Consider the following 15,544-nt stretch of genomic DNA (forward strand, 5'->3'; position numbering starts at 1 on the left):
GTTTTTTTTTTTTTTCCTTGCTCCAGACGTTTTTTTGGGAATAAAGACATGGGGCCACTCAGCAGTGATGCCTAAGGCATTCATCTCTTCTAGGAAACTTGGCCATCTGATCTGCTCTATTCCCTGTTGTCTGGGAGACAGATGCCACTTCTCACTGCCTCACTCAAGAGAATTTGCTGCAAAGAGTTATTTCCTAAAGGCCCCTTTCCAAACCTGTTAAACTCATACCCTGTGCCACGTATCAGGGTGAGTAGTGGGGATTCGGCAGACAGAACACACAGCTGGGCCCCCCGTGGGAGGTGTCACAGGAGAGGGGACCCTGGGCTGAGTCCTGAGGGCTGAGTAGAGGACAGGCAGGGGGGGTGGGCAGGGAGCAGCTGGGTGAAGGCCCGAAGGAGGAAGGGGAAGCCAAGGGGTGGACAGGGATGCAGAGAGACGCTTGCTGATGGAGGGGTGGGGGTGAGGGGGAGGAGGGGCTGAAATAAGGCTGGATCAGTGAGCTTCCAGCCCAGAGCTCAGGGGCCTGGACTCCATGCTGGTGGGGGTTATTTTAAGTGGATGGAGGGGAGGGAATGGCATGAGGGGAGGGATGTCATGATTGGGTGCGGTGGGGGGGGGGGCTTCTGGTATGTGGTGGGCTCTTGGAGACACGGGATTCTACTCAATACACTAAAAAGCATAGCATAGCACCCCCTACAGCAAAGAATGATCTGCAGCCATGGCCCATGTCCAAAGCAGGTGCTGATGGAGCGTTTCCCGAGTTGCCCAAAGCTGAGGCAAAATCCGAATGGGTGGAGAAGACAGGCCTCATTCTGCTGCTGGTGGAAGGTGGGGAAGGGGGACAGAAATCTCTGAGATGCCACTGGGGGACCAGGAATGGGAAGGGAGGGGAGACAGAGTGAGTCCAGGTCCTCGCCTGGGGACGGAAAGCCGTGGCACCTGGCAGGGCCAAGCTGGGCTCTGGACGTTAGCAGAGCGTCCCAGGAGCAGGGGAGAGGCAGGGAAACAGGAAGAGTAGAGACAGAGAGCGTGGGTGAACAGAGTTGCCAAGAGGCACTTGCTCAGAGATCGGTTTGTGCCTGGGAGGGAGCCCAGGTCCCAAATGGCCTCCAGCAAAGTCCCTGAGGGGATGGAGTGGCCGGTGGACCCCTGGGGAGAAGGAAGCCTGGCTGCAAGGGCTGAGCCCGCCACTGTTGGCCCCCACTGGTGCTCTGTCTTTCCAGAAAGTTCAGGATGAGCGGCAGGCTCTGGTGCCTGACTTCAACCTCTCCCTTCCAGCACATTCTCTGCACTGATTGCCTTTGGGATATATCTGAAGAGCACCCCCGACCTGCCCCTCTTCGGACAGACTTTCTCTGGAGCCCCGCCCTGTTCCAGAGGACGTCTCTATTCTTGGCTGGTCACCAGGTTGCCCTTGCTGCCTCCTGCTGACCCCCTCTACCCCCGGCTACAGCACACGTCTACAGTTCCCGAAACCTGTGTGGACACTTGCTTCCTTGAGGACTCTCCTGACCAGCCCTCCCCGCTCCCAGCACCGCCCACCGCCCCCCCCAACAGGAACACCCCTTGCCGAGCCACCAGACCTCGGCTTGGCTTTCACCGCCCCCGAGACGTGGGAGCCCCTCACCTTCTCGGCGTTGGAGCGGATGCAGCGGATGAAGAAGGGCTCTGCCTTCCCCAGCGCCTCCAGGAGCTTATTAAGGGATGTCTGGGGAGAGAGGGGGAAGGTGCTGAGCTGGGACCCCCAAGGACACACTCCTCGGTGGGAGGGGAGCCAGGTCACCTGCCTGTATCGGCAGCGGGGCATCCGTGCTAATGTAGGACATGGGAGGTTGCAGCGTGACATTCTGACCAGAGGCTGTGCTACCCCGGGGAGCCCCCAAGGGAGCTGAGGGGTCCCCATGGCTGAGAGCCACCATCTTCCCAGGGCCCTCCTGCTTCTGTCTCAGTGCGGGGAAGGTGGTGGAACCAGATAGACTCTGGGATTTAAAACACGGGTCAGCCTCAGAAGGGACCATGGATGCAGTGGCTTTAGTCTCTGGCCTGCTGCTTCCAAAAAGGATTTGTGGTAGTTCCTACATGGGGTAATTAAAAAAAAAAAAAAAAAAAAAGGGCCAGCGGCCATTGGACCCCACTGAAAAAAAGAAAGAAAGTGTCCCTGAGCTTCCTGGCAACCAGGTAAAAAAAGGGAAACATGACCTAAGGACACAGTTTGGTGGTCACGTCAACTCACATGCTGATTCATGACTCTTTTAACTTGGTGGTTCTCAACCAAGGGTGATTCTGTTACCCCAGGGGAGTTTGGCAGGATCTGGAGACTTCTTGGTTGTCGTGACTGGACAGCGCTACTGGTATCTGGTGGGTGGAGGCTAGCGATGCTGCTGAGCGTCCCACAACTCATAGGATGGCCCCCACCATGGAGGATGACCCAACCCCAAATGCCAAGCTGTGACGAGGTCAGGAGCCCCCGGGATAACAGTAGGCTGCCTGTGTTGGGTTTGTTTTGACCCAGCCACGTGAGCGTCAGGCTGAGTTCAGCACCGCCTCCTGCCCCCTTGGGCCACCTACCTGGAACTGGGCGCTGATGCTGGGCGGCTTCTTCTTCTTGTGCAGGTGCAGCAGGGACTTGGTGGTGCGGTCGTGCAGGGTCATGCTGATGATGAGTTTCAGGGATTTGGAGTCCAGCAGGTTCTAGGATAGAAACACAGGGTCCGGCCTGCCCTCCCAAAGCCCCAGCGGGCACTGGGAGACCTCTCGGACGTCCCCGGAGCCACAACAATGCCCCTCCCAGGTGGCAGCTCTGAGGCTCAGTCTTGGGGTTGTGCTGTCAGAGACAGGGTGGGGGCAGGTGGGCCTGGTGGCGGTGACAGGGGGACTGAACCTGGGCTGTGTCCTGTGGATGGCGCTGCCTCCGGGCGGGCTGGTTACAGCCTCTTGTGGCCCGAGTGCCCAGAAGCCAAGAGCTACAGAGTGCTGGCTTCCTTCCTCGCAGCTCAAGGAATGCCAAGCACCCCGTGTTTCCACGTGCGCTCATCTGGCCAGCCCTCCCTCATGGGCCAACCCTTACTGTCGCTGACGAGGGGGACTAGCGCTGTCCCACCTGTTGGCCAGACTGAGGGGTTGCCTTATACTCTCCGTCTGCACGCTGTACGTAGAGACTAGACAGAGCGTCCGGGTGCACTTGACCCAAGGCCGGCTGCTGGGGTCTTGGCTGCCAGCGGTGCACAGCTGCCCCCTTCCTGACAGGACCACCCTGGCTGAAGGGCCTCCTCTCCCTGGATGCCCACGAGGTGCTGCAGCCATCCCGCCCTCTGGAGGTGGCTCACAGCTAAAGACCCCTGATGTGGGGATATGACAGAAGGGTCCCATTGCCTCTCGGCAAGATAAGCTCTGTGGTAAACACTCCTGGGCTCCCCGGGGGATCAGGCTGAGCCCACCTCCTGGCTCAGTCCTGACCCTGCCCAGACTGCTTCCCCCTCCCTCCCCCGGCTTCGGGTTTCTCCTGGGAGCTCCCCCTTAAACACCACTTGTGCAGAGATCCCCATCACAGGCCCTGCCTCTAGGAAACCCAAACAAAGACACCTCTGTATCATTTCAACAGGAGACACTGTTTTCTAGAGGGGAAGGGGGAGATGATAGGAAAGGGAAGGAATCAAAGAAGCTTGAGAAGTTAAAAGTCACCTCCCGCCCCCCGCCCCCCCCCCCGCCGCCCCAGTTTTCCAGAAAAACTTGAACCAGGTGCTTGCAAGGCAGTGTCAGATGGTGTCGCACGTGTTTACCTTTGGAATGATCTGCTTTTGTTTGATACCTTTACTTTTCCTGTCAAAATATTAAAAATGGTTTTGTGAACAGGAGGAACACGATGTCTGGATCTGGGTTAGTTCAGCAAGCCACACCTTGCGGGTTAGATGGAGTGAGAACAGAGAGAGGAAGAGATTCCAGAGGCACAAGTGCAACGAGGCCGCCGCCTCGCCGGGGACCTGGTGGGCTCCCCTGCACATGTGTGGGGGACTGTCGCTCCTGTGACTGTGCACACCGGCCTCACTGGGCCAGCGGCTGCCCCTGGGGTGGCAGGAGCACCTGGTCTGGGGGCCACTTGGTCTGGGAGCAGAAGGGGCGGCTGGCCATCTACAGGGCAGAGCACAGGGCTGGCTATGGGGGAGCTGGGATCTCACGGGACGATGGTGGGATGCCCCACATGGGGCTTTGGGGGATCCCGCGAGGCTCTGACGCCTACCAGGTGTCCCAGCTCTATTTGCTACACGTTGGCAAACATCAAACCGGTCCGCAGAGACCCTTCCGCCCCCGCCCCGGCAGCAGGGCAGGGGTCTATCTCGCAAAGAACTGAGATGGGGCCTGGGTAGGGGAGCCTTTGGACTCGAACTGGCAGAAGGTTAAAAATGAAAGCTGATCTTTTGGCCGAGGGAGGGGGGATGACCCCTACACTCTTAGACACTTTATGGAATCTTGCAGAGGAGAGAAAGATTTAAAAAAAAATTGCAGCTTGGCCTGTTTTTAAGACCCACTGAGGAAATGGTTCCCCACAGATTTGCAAGATGCTCGGCTGTGAGGTTCTCTGTGTGTCAGGTTTCATGTTAATCCCGGCGGGGTGGAATAAGGCATAATAAAAATGACTTTGCAAACAGGCTGCACGGCAGACACAAGCTTTGCTCTCTGCTGGCCTGAGCCCCGAGCGGTTGCTTGTGCCCATTGGTTGAGGCTGCTGCCCACCTGGTATGTGGGTACGAAAATCATCACCCCTGCTTTGCAGACACAGGCCAAATGCTCAGAGCGCTCAGGTCATGCAGTGAGTTAGTGGAAGGTCCAAACCTAGTCTGTGCGGTTTCTGCCCCTTTGTATCGCGTCACGCCCCCAAAGCAGGGGCACGGGATGCGCGGAGGCCCGCAAAATTGCACACCCTGCTTCTGATGGCTTCTTTATAAGCTCACGGTGGCAAAGGCGGGGGTGGGGCGAGGGGAAGCAAGGCTTGCTCTGCACATTTGGGGGCAGAAAATCAGATGCTTCGTGGGGGAGCATTCCTGTGAAGCTGTGCTGGGCACTGGGGAGCTGGCAAGGATTTGGGTCACAGTGCAGACACCAGGGAGGGAGTATTACGAGGACCACTTAGCGACGGCTGGTGTGAGAACAGAACCACAAGACAGCGCAGCGTTTAGAGTGGCTGATTCAGTGTTACAGGAAGCCCACGTGGGCCGGGCCCGGGCGGGGAGGCGGTCGTTGCACTTGCGGGGGAGCGGGGGGTGCCCACAGCCTCAGGGGGGACTCACAGGATGAAGGTGCGGGGTTTCTGGAGCCGACTGAGGGACTGGAGAAGCCTACGGGGGTCGTCACCCTGCCAGGGCAATCCTTTGATGGTCTTGATGATTTGGTCATGCAAATCGCTGGGTGGGGGGGAGGGGTGCAGTGATAGAGAGAAGACCAAGTTAGAGCAGCGGGCCCGCCACCTCAGGGTCCCTGGCACGGTCGGGACCGTCCTCAGGCCACTGGAGCCAAAACATGCAGCTGGGTGAAGCCTGAACGCTGCCGCCACTCCCTCCTGCACCAAGAAGAGGGCTTCAGCCGGGAGCAGCAGCCCACCCCAAGGAGGCTCCGCCCTCCCGGGAGGCAGGGGGCTGGGGCCACTTCCGGCTGAACAGAGTTTGCAACATGGCATCTCCGATCGCTGGAAGAGGCCTCACGTTTAAGAGCCTTTTGGAGTCTGTAAAAAGTATCAAGGGGCTACTGAAAACAGAAGACCGGGGAGGTCTCTGTGGGAAGCAGCAGATTAGTTTCTCCTGATGGTTCTGTGGGCTGCCTCCTTGTGGGCTTCAAGAAATGCCTTGGGAAGAACAAATTGGAATTCACACACGGATCAACCTGGGGCGAGGCCGCCCCCTTCCCCCCATCCCCCATGCTTGGCTGTCCTGACTGGGGGAGGGGGCGCTACCGGCATCTGGAGGGTGGAGGCCAGGGATGCCTCTCAATTCCTTGCAGTGCACAGGACGGCCCTACCACAGGGTGACCCAGCAGAGTGCCAAGGGTGAGAAACCCTAACTGAAGATCCTTACCCCCCAAAATTCAACCTTATTAGCTTTCTTCAGTTGCCATGGGTTCAGGGCCGAGCATACATTTTAGGTGTGAGAATGAGAATGGCTTAGAGACAAAAACTGAATGCTCGCGAAAAACGTCTAGATGACAAATGTTTTGGATAGAACTTCTAGAAATGAGGTGGCGATGGCTGCAGGATGAGCTGAGACCTTCTCTCTTTTGTAAAAATTCCTCGTTCCAGTTATTTTAAATACATGTTTAAGCTCTGAGCAGTTGGCCTGGGAAGACCCCGATCGGCAGCCCCCTGTCTGTGTTCCATGCACCATGCCCAGGGCCGGAATGGCCACACTTACCTCTGCTCCCTCACCCTCCAGGGAGGCACAGAGCAAAGACAACAGAGGGGTCACGTTTCACCTCCACACCCTGAGCGGTCAGTGCAGCGGCCAGAGCTCCTGATGACAACGAGGCCCTTGGCTCCAGCCCACACCCCCCTGACGTGGCCAAAGCTGGCGAGAGCGCCCCTCGGCTCGCCGATCCCCCTCTTGCTCTGGATACTGCGCTGAGCACCTCGGGTGACGGCTCCTCTGGGCGTGCCTCCCTGGTCTTGGGTTCGAAGGCCCTTGCTTCTACTTACTTCTTGCTTTCATAGAAAGCAATGATGTCCTCAAAAGCGTTAATATCGAACTCCTCAGAGCCGTCAAATGAGAAATCTAGCATTGAGCAGCTGAAAGGGAGAATCTGTATAAACTAAATGCGCTCTTGGGGCAGGATTCGCAGCCCAGGGGCCAGGCCCTGGGGAGACCAAGTGGGTCAGGGGCCACTTTCAAATACTGGGACGTGTTTTTTTTTTTTTCTCTTGCCTCCTTTTGGGTGAAAAAGCTGATTTAAAAATGCACCTTTTTAAAAGCAGGAAAATGACACGCTGCTTTCAGACAAACGACATGGGGTCACTTACCTAGGTGCTAGCTCTACCTCCACACATATGCGTTTGTGAATCTCCTGAGGGAGTTTTTATTATAAAGTGTTCAAAAATAAAATGACTTTTTCATGTTTTGAAATTTAGTGACTCGCTCCTGGGGAATTTGTTGAGTCTTGAGAAAGAGGTTGGGGACTCGGCTGCCCCAGGGCCTTTGCACATGCTGCCCCCACGGCTAGCACACCCTGCCTGCCTTGTCTGGCCCAAGTGGTCCCTTCTCAATGTAGCCTGCCTCTCTCAGGCTGCCAGAAGGGTCCCTCCCCTGGCTTTGTCATGGCCTCAGATGTCTGTCCAGTGTAGCCTTTTTTAATCCTGGAAGCACAAGCCTGCTCACTTTTACACTCAGTAGCAACTGGGGTACGTGGAGGACCCTTGGCCATTGCTAGGTGGCCACAAGACATCCTTATAGGCAACGGTGCATCTGTGTTTCTGAGAGTGAAGGAACTTAGCTGATCGGCTTTCGGGACACCCCAGGCAGGCTAAGGGCGGAAGTGCTCTTAAATCAAGCTTGTTGCTCTGTGAGACCAGCAGCCCTTGGGCCCCACCCGCCAACGGTCATGACCGGCCATGAAAAGCTCCTTTGTAAACTGAGCCGCCCACATCCCCCTAAGGCAGATGATGCACGAGGCCTGCCTCGCAGAAATGCGGCCACCAGATGCCGTTACTTCTGGGTCTTTCTTGTTCAAGCGGCTGCTGTGTTCCTTATTCTGGTCAACCCCGACCTGGGTTCAGAGTGTCGGGTTTCTGGCGCCATTTTGAACAATGCCGCTGACTACTGGCTTCACTTGGGATAAATCAGGGTCTCGCTCACCGGTACAGTTTTTCCGATGGGGTGCTGGCTCCTCTCTGCAGCTCTCCCAGGTGACCTCGGGCACCAGAGCTGCCCAGACCTGCTGGGGACACAGAGCAGATGAAGTTTGGGGGGTGGGGGTCGCTTGTAGCTGAAGGGCTTTGTAACTTTTCCATGGAGGCTGTGATACTGACTTGAGCCCGTTAAAAAAAAAAAAAAAAAAAAGGGCCTGACACTCAAATTTGGGCAGAACGGGGAACCGTGAAATGTTCCATTCGCCACAAAACAGCATCATCTATTTCCTACTGCTCATAAAAGCTTTAACCTTTTGGTCCTCCTTTCATCGACACCCTTCCTAAAATGCCGTGGTTGGTATCTCGAGCTGAGTGACCCTGGGGGAGCCACTCAGCTCTTCTGGGCCTCAGGTTATCCTCACAGAAAAGTGGTGACACACCTTCCTGCCTTGTGCGGATGAGGTTAAATTATAGACCCCGCTACAGACTTTCCATTTGGGACGATAAAAGACCTTGGGAGCTAATTTACAACAGCCAAGGCATGAAAGCAACCTAAATGTCCATCAACAGATGAACGGATAAAGAAGATGTGGTATATTTACACAATGGAATATTACTCAGCCATAAAAAAGAATGAAACAATGCCACTTACAGAACATGGATGGACCTAGAAATTATCATACTAAATGAAGTGAGTCAGACAGAGAAAGACAAATTTTATATGCTATCACTTATATGTCGCATCTGAAAAATAGTACAAATGAACTTATTTACTAAACAGACTCATAGACATAGAAAACAAACCTATGGTTACCAAAGGAAAAGGGTGGCAGGAGGGATAAATTAGGAGTTTGGGATCAGCAGATACAAACTATTATATATAAAATAAACAACAAAGTCCTACTGTATAGCACTGGGAACTATATTCAATATCTTGCAATAAACTATAATGGAAAAGAAAAAAAAAAGAGTTTGGGGAGCCAGATAGAAGTGCTGGTTGTACAACCTTGGGAATGTGCGAAATGAAATGAAAATGTACACTTTGCAATGGACTATGAGTGTCCTCTTCTCAACAGTGACCTGGGGACCCTCCTACCTGCAGCCTTTTCAGCCCTCTCGGCCCGCAGGCGCCCGGCCTCCCGGAGCACGGCCATGGCCTGGATGGCAGCCCGGAGCACCGCCCAGCGGAACACGGCCACGGGGTCCATGCCGATGAGCTCCCGAACGTAGGAGCTGTCGCTGCCCCGCAGGAGGGCCACTATGTCCGGCCGCATGTAGTCCATATTCTTCTCCCGGAAGTCCTGGTGGGGGGTGGCAGGAGGGATGATGGAGGCGGGTGGTCCCTTGCCAGTGCTGGCCGAGGCCCTAGGGGCCAGCATGGGAAGGACTAGTGGGCAGTGCATCTCAACAACAGAGACGTGGCTCCTGCCGTGGAGCCCTCGACAGTAGAGCCAGGGGTTTGACACTGGGTCCGAGAGCCCTGGAACTTCGCCCAGCAAAAGCAATAAAGAGGAGGGACAGGGCTTCCCTGGTGGCGCAGGGGTTAAGAATCCGCCTGCCAATGCAGGGGACACGGGTTTGAGCCCTGGTCCAGGAAAACTCCACATGCCACGGAGCAACTAAGCCCGTGCGCCACAACTACTGAGCCTGCGCTGTAGAGCCCACGAGCCGCGACTACTGAAGCCTGTGCGCCTAGAGCCCGTGCTCTGCAACAAGAGAAGCCACCGCAATGAGAAGCCCGCACACTGCAACGAACAGTAGCCCTCACTCGCCTCAACTAGAGAGAGCCTGTGTGCAGCAACGAAGACCCAATGGAGCCAAAAATAAAATAAATAAATAAATGTATAAAAAAAAAGTTTAAAAAGAAAAAAAAAAAGAGGAGGGACAGAGCAAGTGCCAGAGGGAAGGGGCCTCCAGGGTACCCACGCGGTCCCCTTCCCGCCTCCCAGGCAGAGCGTGACTTGACTGATGATGGCAGCGGATGGCTGCGTACCTTGATCTGATATTTCACTTTCCCTGCGAAGTGCTGAATGATGAACGCCGGCTCCATGACGGGGGTGCCGAGGAAGTACCTGTTGTCCTCATGCTGCTGTTTGAACTTGGCCAGCAGGGTCTGGCTCGTGGCGTGGGGAAAGCTGGGAAGAGGATGTAAGACCTTTTAACTGCAGGAACTGCGGCCGGTCACCCACTCTGCGTTGCAGGTCGCGGGCCCTCCGTGGATGAGGTGGGCGGGTGCTTGGGCTCCTGCAGGCTGAGCACGGGGCTGAGGGCCGGGAACCTGCCACCTGGCTTGAAGAGGCTGTGAGCAAAGTGACGCACTTGGGGCTGCGGAGCAAACTTGGAACAGGCAGAGCAGCCCAGTGCTCACGCGAACGTGCGGTCCAGGCAAGACGGGGACCTGGGCCTGCCATGGGCAGCTCCTGGAATAATCCCAGGACGGGGTGACTTCTGGTCTCAGGTCCATCTGCCCCTGGGTGCTGTGTCTTGGAGTGGGTCTTGCCCGTGTTCCTCTGTTAGAGGGAGGGGCTGGCAGAACGGGATGAAGCAGGGAGGGGGGCTGGGGGCAGAATAAGGGAGCCGTTGTACCTGGCTATTTTGGCCTCCCAGGAAGGAAATGCCACAGCCAGCTTTGGCATCCCCAGCCTCTGCCCAGCCTCACCGCAAAACACGGGCAGAAAGACGTGCCTCCAAATCCCTGATGCCTGGCTCCGTGGCTTAACAGGGGGCAGAGGAGGAAAGTCTCTGTAGCTACAGGGCACATCATTGCCAGGGCCAGGGTGTGGAGCGTGAGAGATCCATTCACTCAGTTGTGGAAATAAATAACATTTTAACACACTATTTTAGCAAATTCAATTCAAGCCTTCTCTGCCCCTGCCCCCATTCCCCCAACTCCATGATGAACTAAAATAGCAAGACTTTCTTTTTTTTTTTTTTTTTAAAATAGCAAGATTTTCAACAAAGACAAATCTGACCCTGCTCCGCCCCGCCCTGTCTTGCACACTTCCCCCAGATTCGGCTCTGGGAGTTTCCTGGGAGTGATGATTTAGCCCTTCCTAGCACCCTACCTCTTCCCTTGTCTGAACGTTCTCTCCGCAGATCCCGGCCTAGGATGGATGTGTCCTGTCCTGGACGGGACTTGGTCTGAGACAGGAGGTACGGCTGATTCACACCAGCCCTGAGGGGACTTCAGCAGCAAACAAGGGGCCTGATAAAGTGGTTGATAAAAAGACTGTCCACATCTGGACCCCCAGAACCTGTGAATGTGACCTTAGATGTAATCAAGTTAAGATGAGGTCATCAGGGGGAAATTCCCTGGCAGTCCAGTGGTTAGGTCTCGGAGCTTTCACTACCGAGGGCCCGGGGTTCAACCCCTGGTCGGGGAACTAAGATCCCACAAGCTGCGTGGTGGTATGGCCAAAAAAAAAAAAGGGAGGTCATTAGGGTTGGCAATCTACTAGGACTGGAGTCCTTATAAGAGGGGATGAGACAGAAAGAGAGAAGATGATGTGACTACAGAGGCAGAGATTGATTGGAGTGATGCAGCCACAAGCCAAGAACACCTGGACCCCCAGAAGCTGGAAGATGCAAAGAAGCATCCTCCCCTAGAGCCTTTGGAGGGAGGGTGGCCCTTCCCACACTTTGATTTCAGCCCACCAATACTGATTTTGGGCTTCTAGTCTCCAGAACTGTGAGAGAATACATTTCTGTTGGTTTAGTCTGTCTGCGATTTCAGGAGCTCTGGCTGGGTGACCAAGCATGAAGCACCTTAAAAATACCTTCTCCAGCCTTCACTCTGTCCTGTGGACGAGGGGAGGCAGGCTTGGTAGAGAGTCTCGCATCTGGGCCCGATTCCACGCCCTGCCCTTTGCAAGGACGCACCAAGCCCATGCCCAGTTTCTAGATTCAGGTCCCCCAATACTTGCCCGAGGACTCCCAGGAGGGTGTGCTTCCAAGTTCACTGCTATCTCGAGTGTTAATATTTCTGTAGTGGATGGTACTGTATTTTGCAAACGTGAGGTCAGGATTTGTGGCCGCATGAGTCTGAGCAACTTGGAAGTTCTTGGGATGGTATGGATTTGGGGTGAGGCTCTGGGGCTGCAGAGCCGGAATGGTGCCCGGGTCTGCGGACGCACTGGGCCGTGGACACTCACTTGCTCTCTTCATCCAGGAGATAGAAGAGGCCGGTGGGCTTCTTGCTGATCAGATGTATGCAGCCAACGTTGTCAGTGTAGTCGATGTTGTGCCACGAGATCCCTTCGCTCTGGTACTCCTCCTGCAGGGTTCGAGGGGTATCCAGTAAGTTCATCATTTCATGGACATGTTAATATTTATGTAGCACACGTCATATAAAAAACATATTTTATTTACGCATGCTTGTACATATTTAAATATAAATGTGCAAATAACATAGAATGAACATTAATGTACCAATAGGAATATAACAATAAAACTATAAAATTATTCAATAAATGAACAGTTAGCCACAGGAATGCACATTGTCAAACATCTACAGTAGGTCCCCTACGTACGAACCTTCAAGTTGCGAACTTGCAAAGATGCAAACGTGCATTTGCATGTCCAATCACTTAAGTTAGTTCACGTGTCTGGTGTACATTGTCACATGCGTGCATCCTCTACAAGTGGTTGTGCAGCTTGCCCTCCATCTCCTGTTGCTGATGATCCTTCAGCTCTACCATCTCCCACCTCCTCTCCCTCCTCCAGTCAGTAACCCTTCTTGCCTGTTCACTCGATGCCAGCCCCTGTATGCCAGCTGTGGTACTGTACTACTGTACTTTTCAAGGGACTGTACTGTAAGATTTTAAACGTTTTCTTTATTTATTGTGTTTGTTTTTTTTTAAATTAATTTATTTATTTTTGGCTGCATTGGGTCTTTGTTGCTGTGCACGGGCTTTCTCTAGTTGCAATAAGCGGGGGCTACTCTTTGGTGCGGTGCGCAGGCTTCTCATTGTGGTGGCTTCTCTTGTTGCGGAGCACGGGCTCTAGGCGTGCGGGCTTCAGTAGTTGTGGCACGTGGGCTCAGTAGTTGTGGCTCGTGGGCTCCAGAGCACAGGCTCGGTAGTCGTGGCGCACAGGCTTAGTTGCTCCGCGGCATGTGGGATCTTCCCAGACCAGGGCTTGAACCCGTGTCCCCTGCATTGGCACGTGGATTCTTAACCACTGCGCCACCAGGGAAGGCCCTGTTTGTTTGTTTTTTATGTATTATTTGTGTGAAAAGTATTATAAACCTATTACAGTACAGTACTATATAGCCAATGGTGTTAGTTGCATACCTAGGCTAACTTTGTTGGACTGAACGAACAAATTGTACTTACAAACGCGCCCTCGGAATGGAACTCATTCATAATGTAGGGGATTTACCGTATCACAGCAAAGTGCTGAAAATCACACGTAACCCCCGCCAGGGGTCAGCAAGCTTTCTTTGTAAAGGGCCAGATGGTAAATATGTTAGGCTTTACAAGTTAGATGGTGTCCACAAGATGACTCAGCTTTGCTGTCATAGCGTGAAAGCAGCCACAGATGCTATGTCAACAAATGAGCGTGGCCATGTGCCAATAACTTTGGGCGGCCCCTGCTCTGGAACTACAATGTCTGATAGTCATATAATGTGAGAGACCCATGTCATTTTGAACTTCTAACAGCCATGTTTAAAAATGTGAAAAGAAACAGGTGAACTTAACTTTAACAATATACTTAATTTAACCCAACATACCCAAGGTGTATGATGTATGCCAACATATAATTGACATAAAAAATTACCAACAAGGCATGTTACATTCCCTTTTTGCCCCCAAGCTATGTCTTTGCAATCCGCTATGTATTTTGCATTTCCAGCACAACTCAATGCGGACCAGCCATATTTCAAGTGAGAAATGTGACTTTCCGCCAAAAGACGTAATAGTAAAATTAGCTAAGCATCTCTATAAACCCATCAGTTTTCTTTCCCCATCAGAATCAATCATGGGAAGGATGATACTTGGGTAAAGACGGCTGCTTATTTCTCAGTGTGAAGACGCGTTAAGACAGGATATCTTTATTGTTGACTGAAGCAAATCCTTACAAGGCAACTCAGTTTCTCTCCCACCAAAAGGACTTTCATGTCTGAGCAGAGAGAAGGTACAAAATTGAGCTGTGGCTCCAAATATCCCTGCCGTTTGCCTCATCCTGGGCTGGGTGGGAATGTTCCCAGACTCTCCCTTTTTTTGGCAGAGAAAAATTCTGGGGCGGGTTTGATGACAGACCAGGTCCCAAGGGAGATCCCGGTTCTGGCTCATTCTTTTCCTCCTTGGGTGGGATGGGCGAATAAGATGATATGTCCTTACCTGCTCCAGTTTGAAAATGTGCTGGTTGAAGTAATACTGGAGCTGCTCGTTGGCGTAGTTGATGCAGAACTGTTCAAAACTGTTCCTCTCAAAGTCTTCAAACCCGAAGATGTCGAGGACCCCAATGGACAAGCACTTGGGGAGACAGAGAGAATGGTTATTACTGGTGGGTCCTCCCTCAGGAGCAACCTGTCTGCTGGTGAGGGCCTTAGAACCCGTAATATTAAACAAGGAGCCCTGTGGTTTTTTGATTTTTGTTTTGTTTTGGGCCATGCTGCATGGCATGCAAGATATTAGTTCCTCGATCAGGGATTGAACTGGTACCCCCTGCAGGGGAAGCCTGGAGTCCTGTGTTTTCGTTCTGTGCTGGGCCCTGAGAATCGCATCCCGTCGGTTCCCTGGCCCTGCCCTGTGAAGGACTGGCCTGTGCCCGACCAACTGCAGCTGACGTCATGGGTTGCCTGCCGAGGGGGTGTGGTCCTCACCGAGACGGACTCTTCCATGTCCTTCTTGTTGAGGAGGGCGTGGTTGATCCGCAGCACGATCCAATCGAACAGGGCGCTGTACAGTGACTTGGCCATGGAGTCGCGGGCGGTGATGGCCTGTGGGTACAGAGCGGGTGTCACACCTTGGCGGGTCAGGCCCTGAGGTCTGTATGCACAGGCGGGGAGACTGAAGTGGTGACTTGAAACACCCAACTCATCTGACAAGCCCCCTTCTCACTTTGCACGCTGTCCCGTCAGCTTGGATGCCCTGGCCCACCCAAGCGTGAAGCGTGAAGCCCTGACCCCGCAGCCTGCGGTTTGGCCAAGTCTTTCTCATGGGCTGGCTGGCCTCAGAGCACCCTGGGGACTGCTGGGGTGGGAACGCAGGCTCAGGGAGGGCACCATGGGAGAACGAACCAGGAGGCTGGGCTGGGTTCAAAACCAGGTCCCTTGTGGTTCTGGGAGCACCATGGGCCCCACCACTGGGTGCCTAAAAGCAGCGATGGTCTTTACCACTTTTTAAAAAGGCTCGTTGGGGTCTAACTTACATACAAGGAATTCCTTCTTTGTATGTTCTCAGATCTAAGTTGTGACAAGACTCACTTGGCCTGCTATCAAGATCTAGAACGAGTCCCTCTGGTTTTGTGGAAATGGAGCCGTGTAGGACGCAGCCCTGTACGTGGTCTTTTTCTGCTCAGCTTGGCGCCTCTGGGGAGCAGCCGTGCTGCAGGCTCAGGTGACCTGCGGCACCTTTCATGTACCACGGCTGGGTGCCTTTGCCCACAGGGGCTCCAGCTGTCTGCAGTACCCACTTCAGATGCCTAAGCAGCTTCCACCACCAGCTAAAAATCCACCCCCCACCGCGGCTAGGTACTTTCCTGCTGCTCCCCAAG

At 53.9% G+C, this 15,544-nt stretch overlaps 1 protein-coding gene across 12 annotated transcripts in view; it reads right to left on the reverse strand.

Annotated features, from left to right (window-relative positions):
* Positions 1-15,544, reverse strand: part of MYO9B (myosin IXB) — an 89,419-nt gene that overhangs the window by 17,511 nt on the left and 56,364 nt on the right. For 6 of the 12 annotated variants that reach the window (XM_033401502.2, XM_033401503.2, XM_033401507.2 and 3 more), the window contains exons 9-19: positions 14,652-14,768; positions 14,167-14,301; positions 11,977-12,098; positions 9,819-9,960; positions 8,922-9,126; positions 7,833-7,914; positions 6,680-6,769; positions 5,286-5,399; positions 3,780-3,819; positions 2,569-2,691; positions 1,628-1,708 (exon numbers count right to left, since the gene is read on the reverse strand). In XM_033401502.2, the coding sequence (XP_033257393.1) occupies positions 1,628-1,708; positions 2,569-2,691; positions 3,780-3,819; positions 5,286-5,399; positions 6,680-6,769; positions 7,833-7,914; positions 8,922-9,126; positions 9,819-9,960; positions 11,977-12,098; positions 14,167-14,301; positions 14,652-14,768 (1,251 nt within the window). The remainder of the gene's footprint in view (positions 1-1,627; positions 1,709-2,568; positions 2,692-3,779; positions 3,820-5,285; positions 5,400-6,679; positions 6,770-7,832; positions 7,915-8,921; positions 9,127-9,818; positions 9,961-11,976; positions 12,099-14,166; positions 14,302-14,651; positions 14,769-15,544) is intronic. The other 6 variants (XM_033401501.2, XM_049708254.1, XM_033401504.2 and 3 more) reach the window with 6 other exon arrangements.

This window comes from Orcinus orca, chromosome 3, assembly GCF_937001465.1.
Source record: "Orcinus orca chromosome 3, mOrcOrc1.1, whole genome shotgun sequence".
Classification (NCBI taxonomy): Eukaryota; Metazoa; Chordata; class Mammalia; order Artiodactyla; family Delphinidae; genus Orcinus; species Orcinus orca.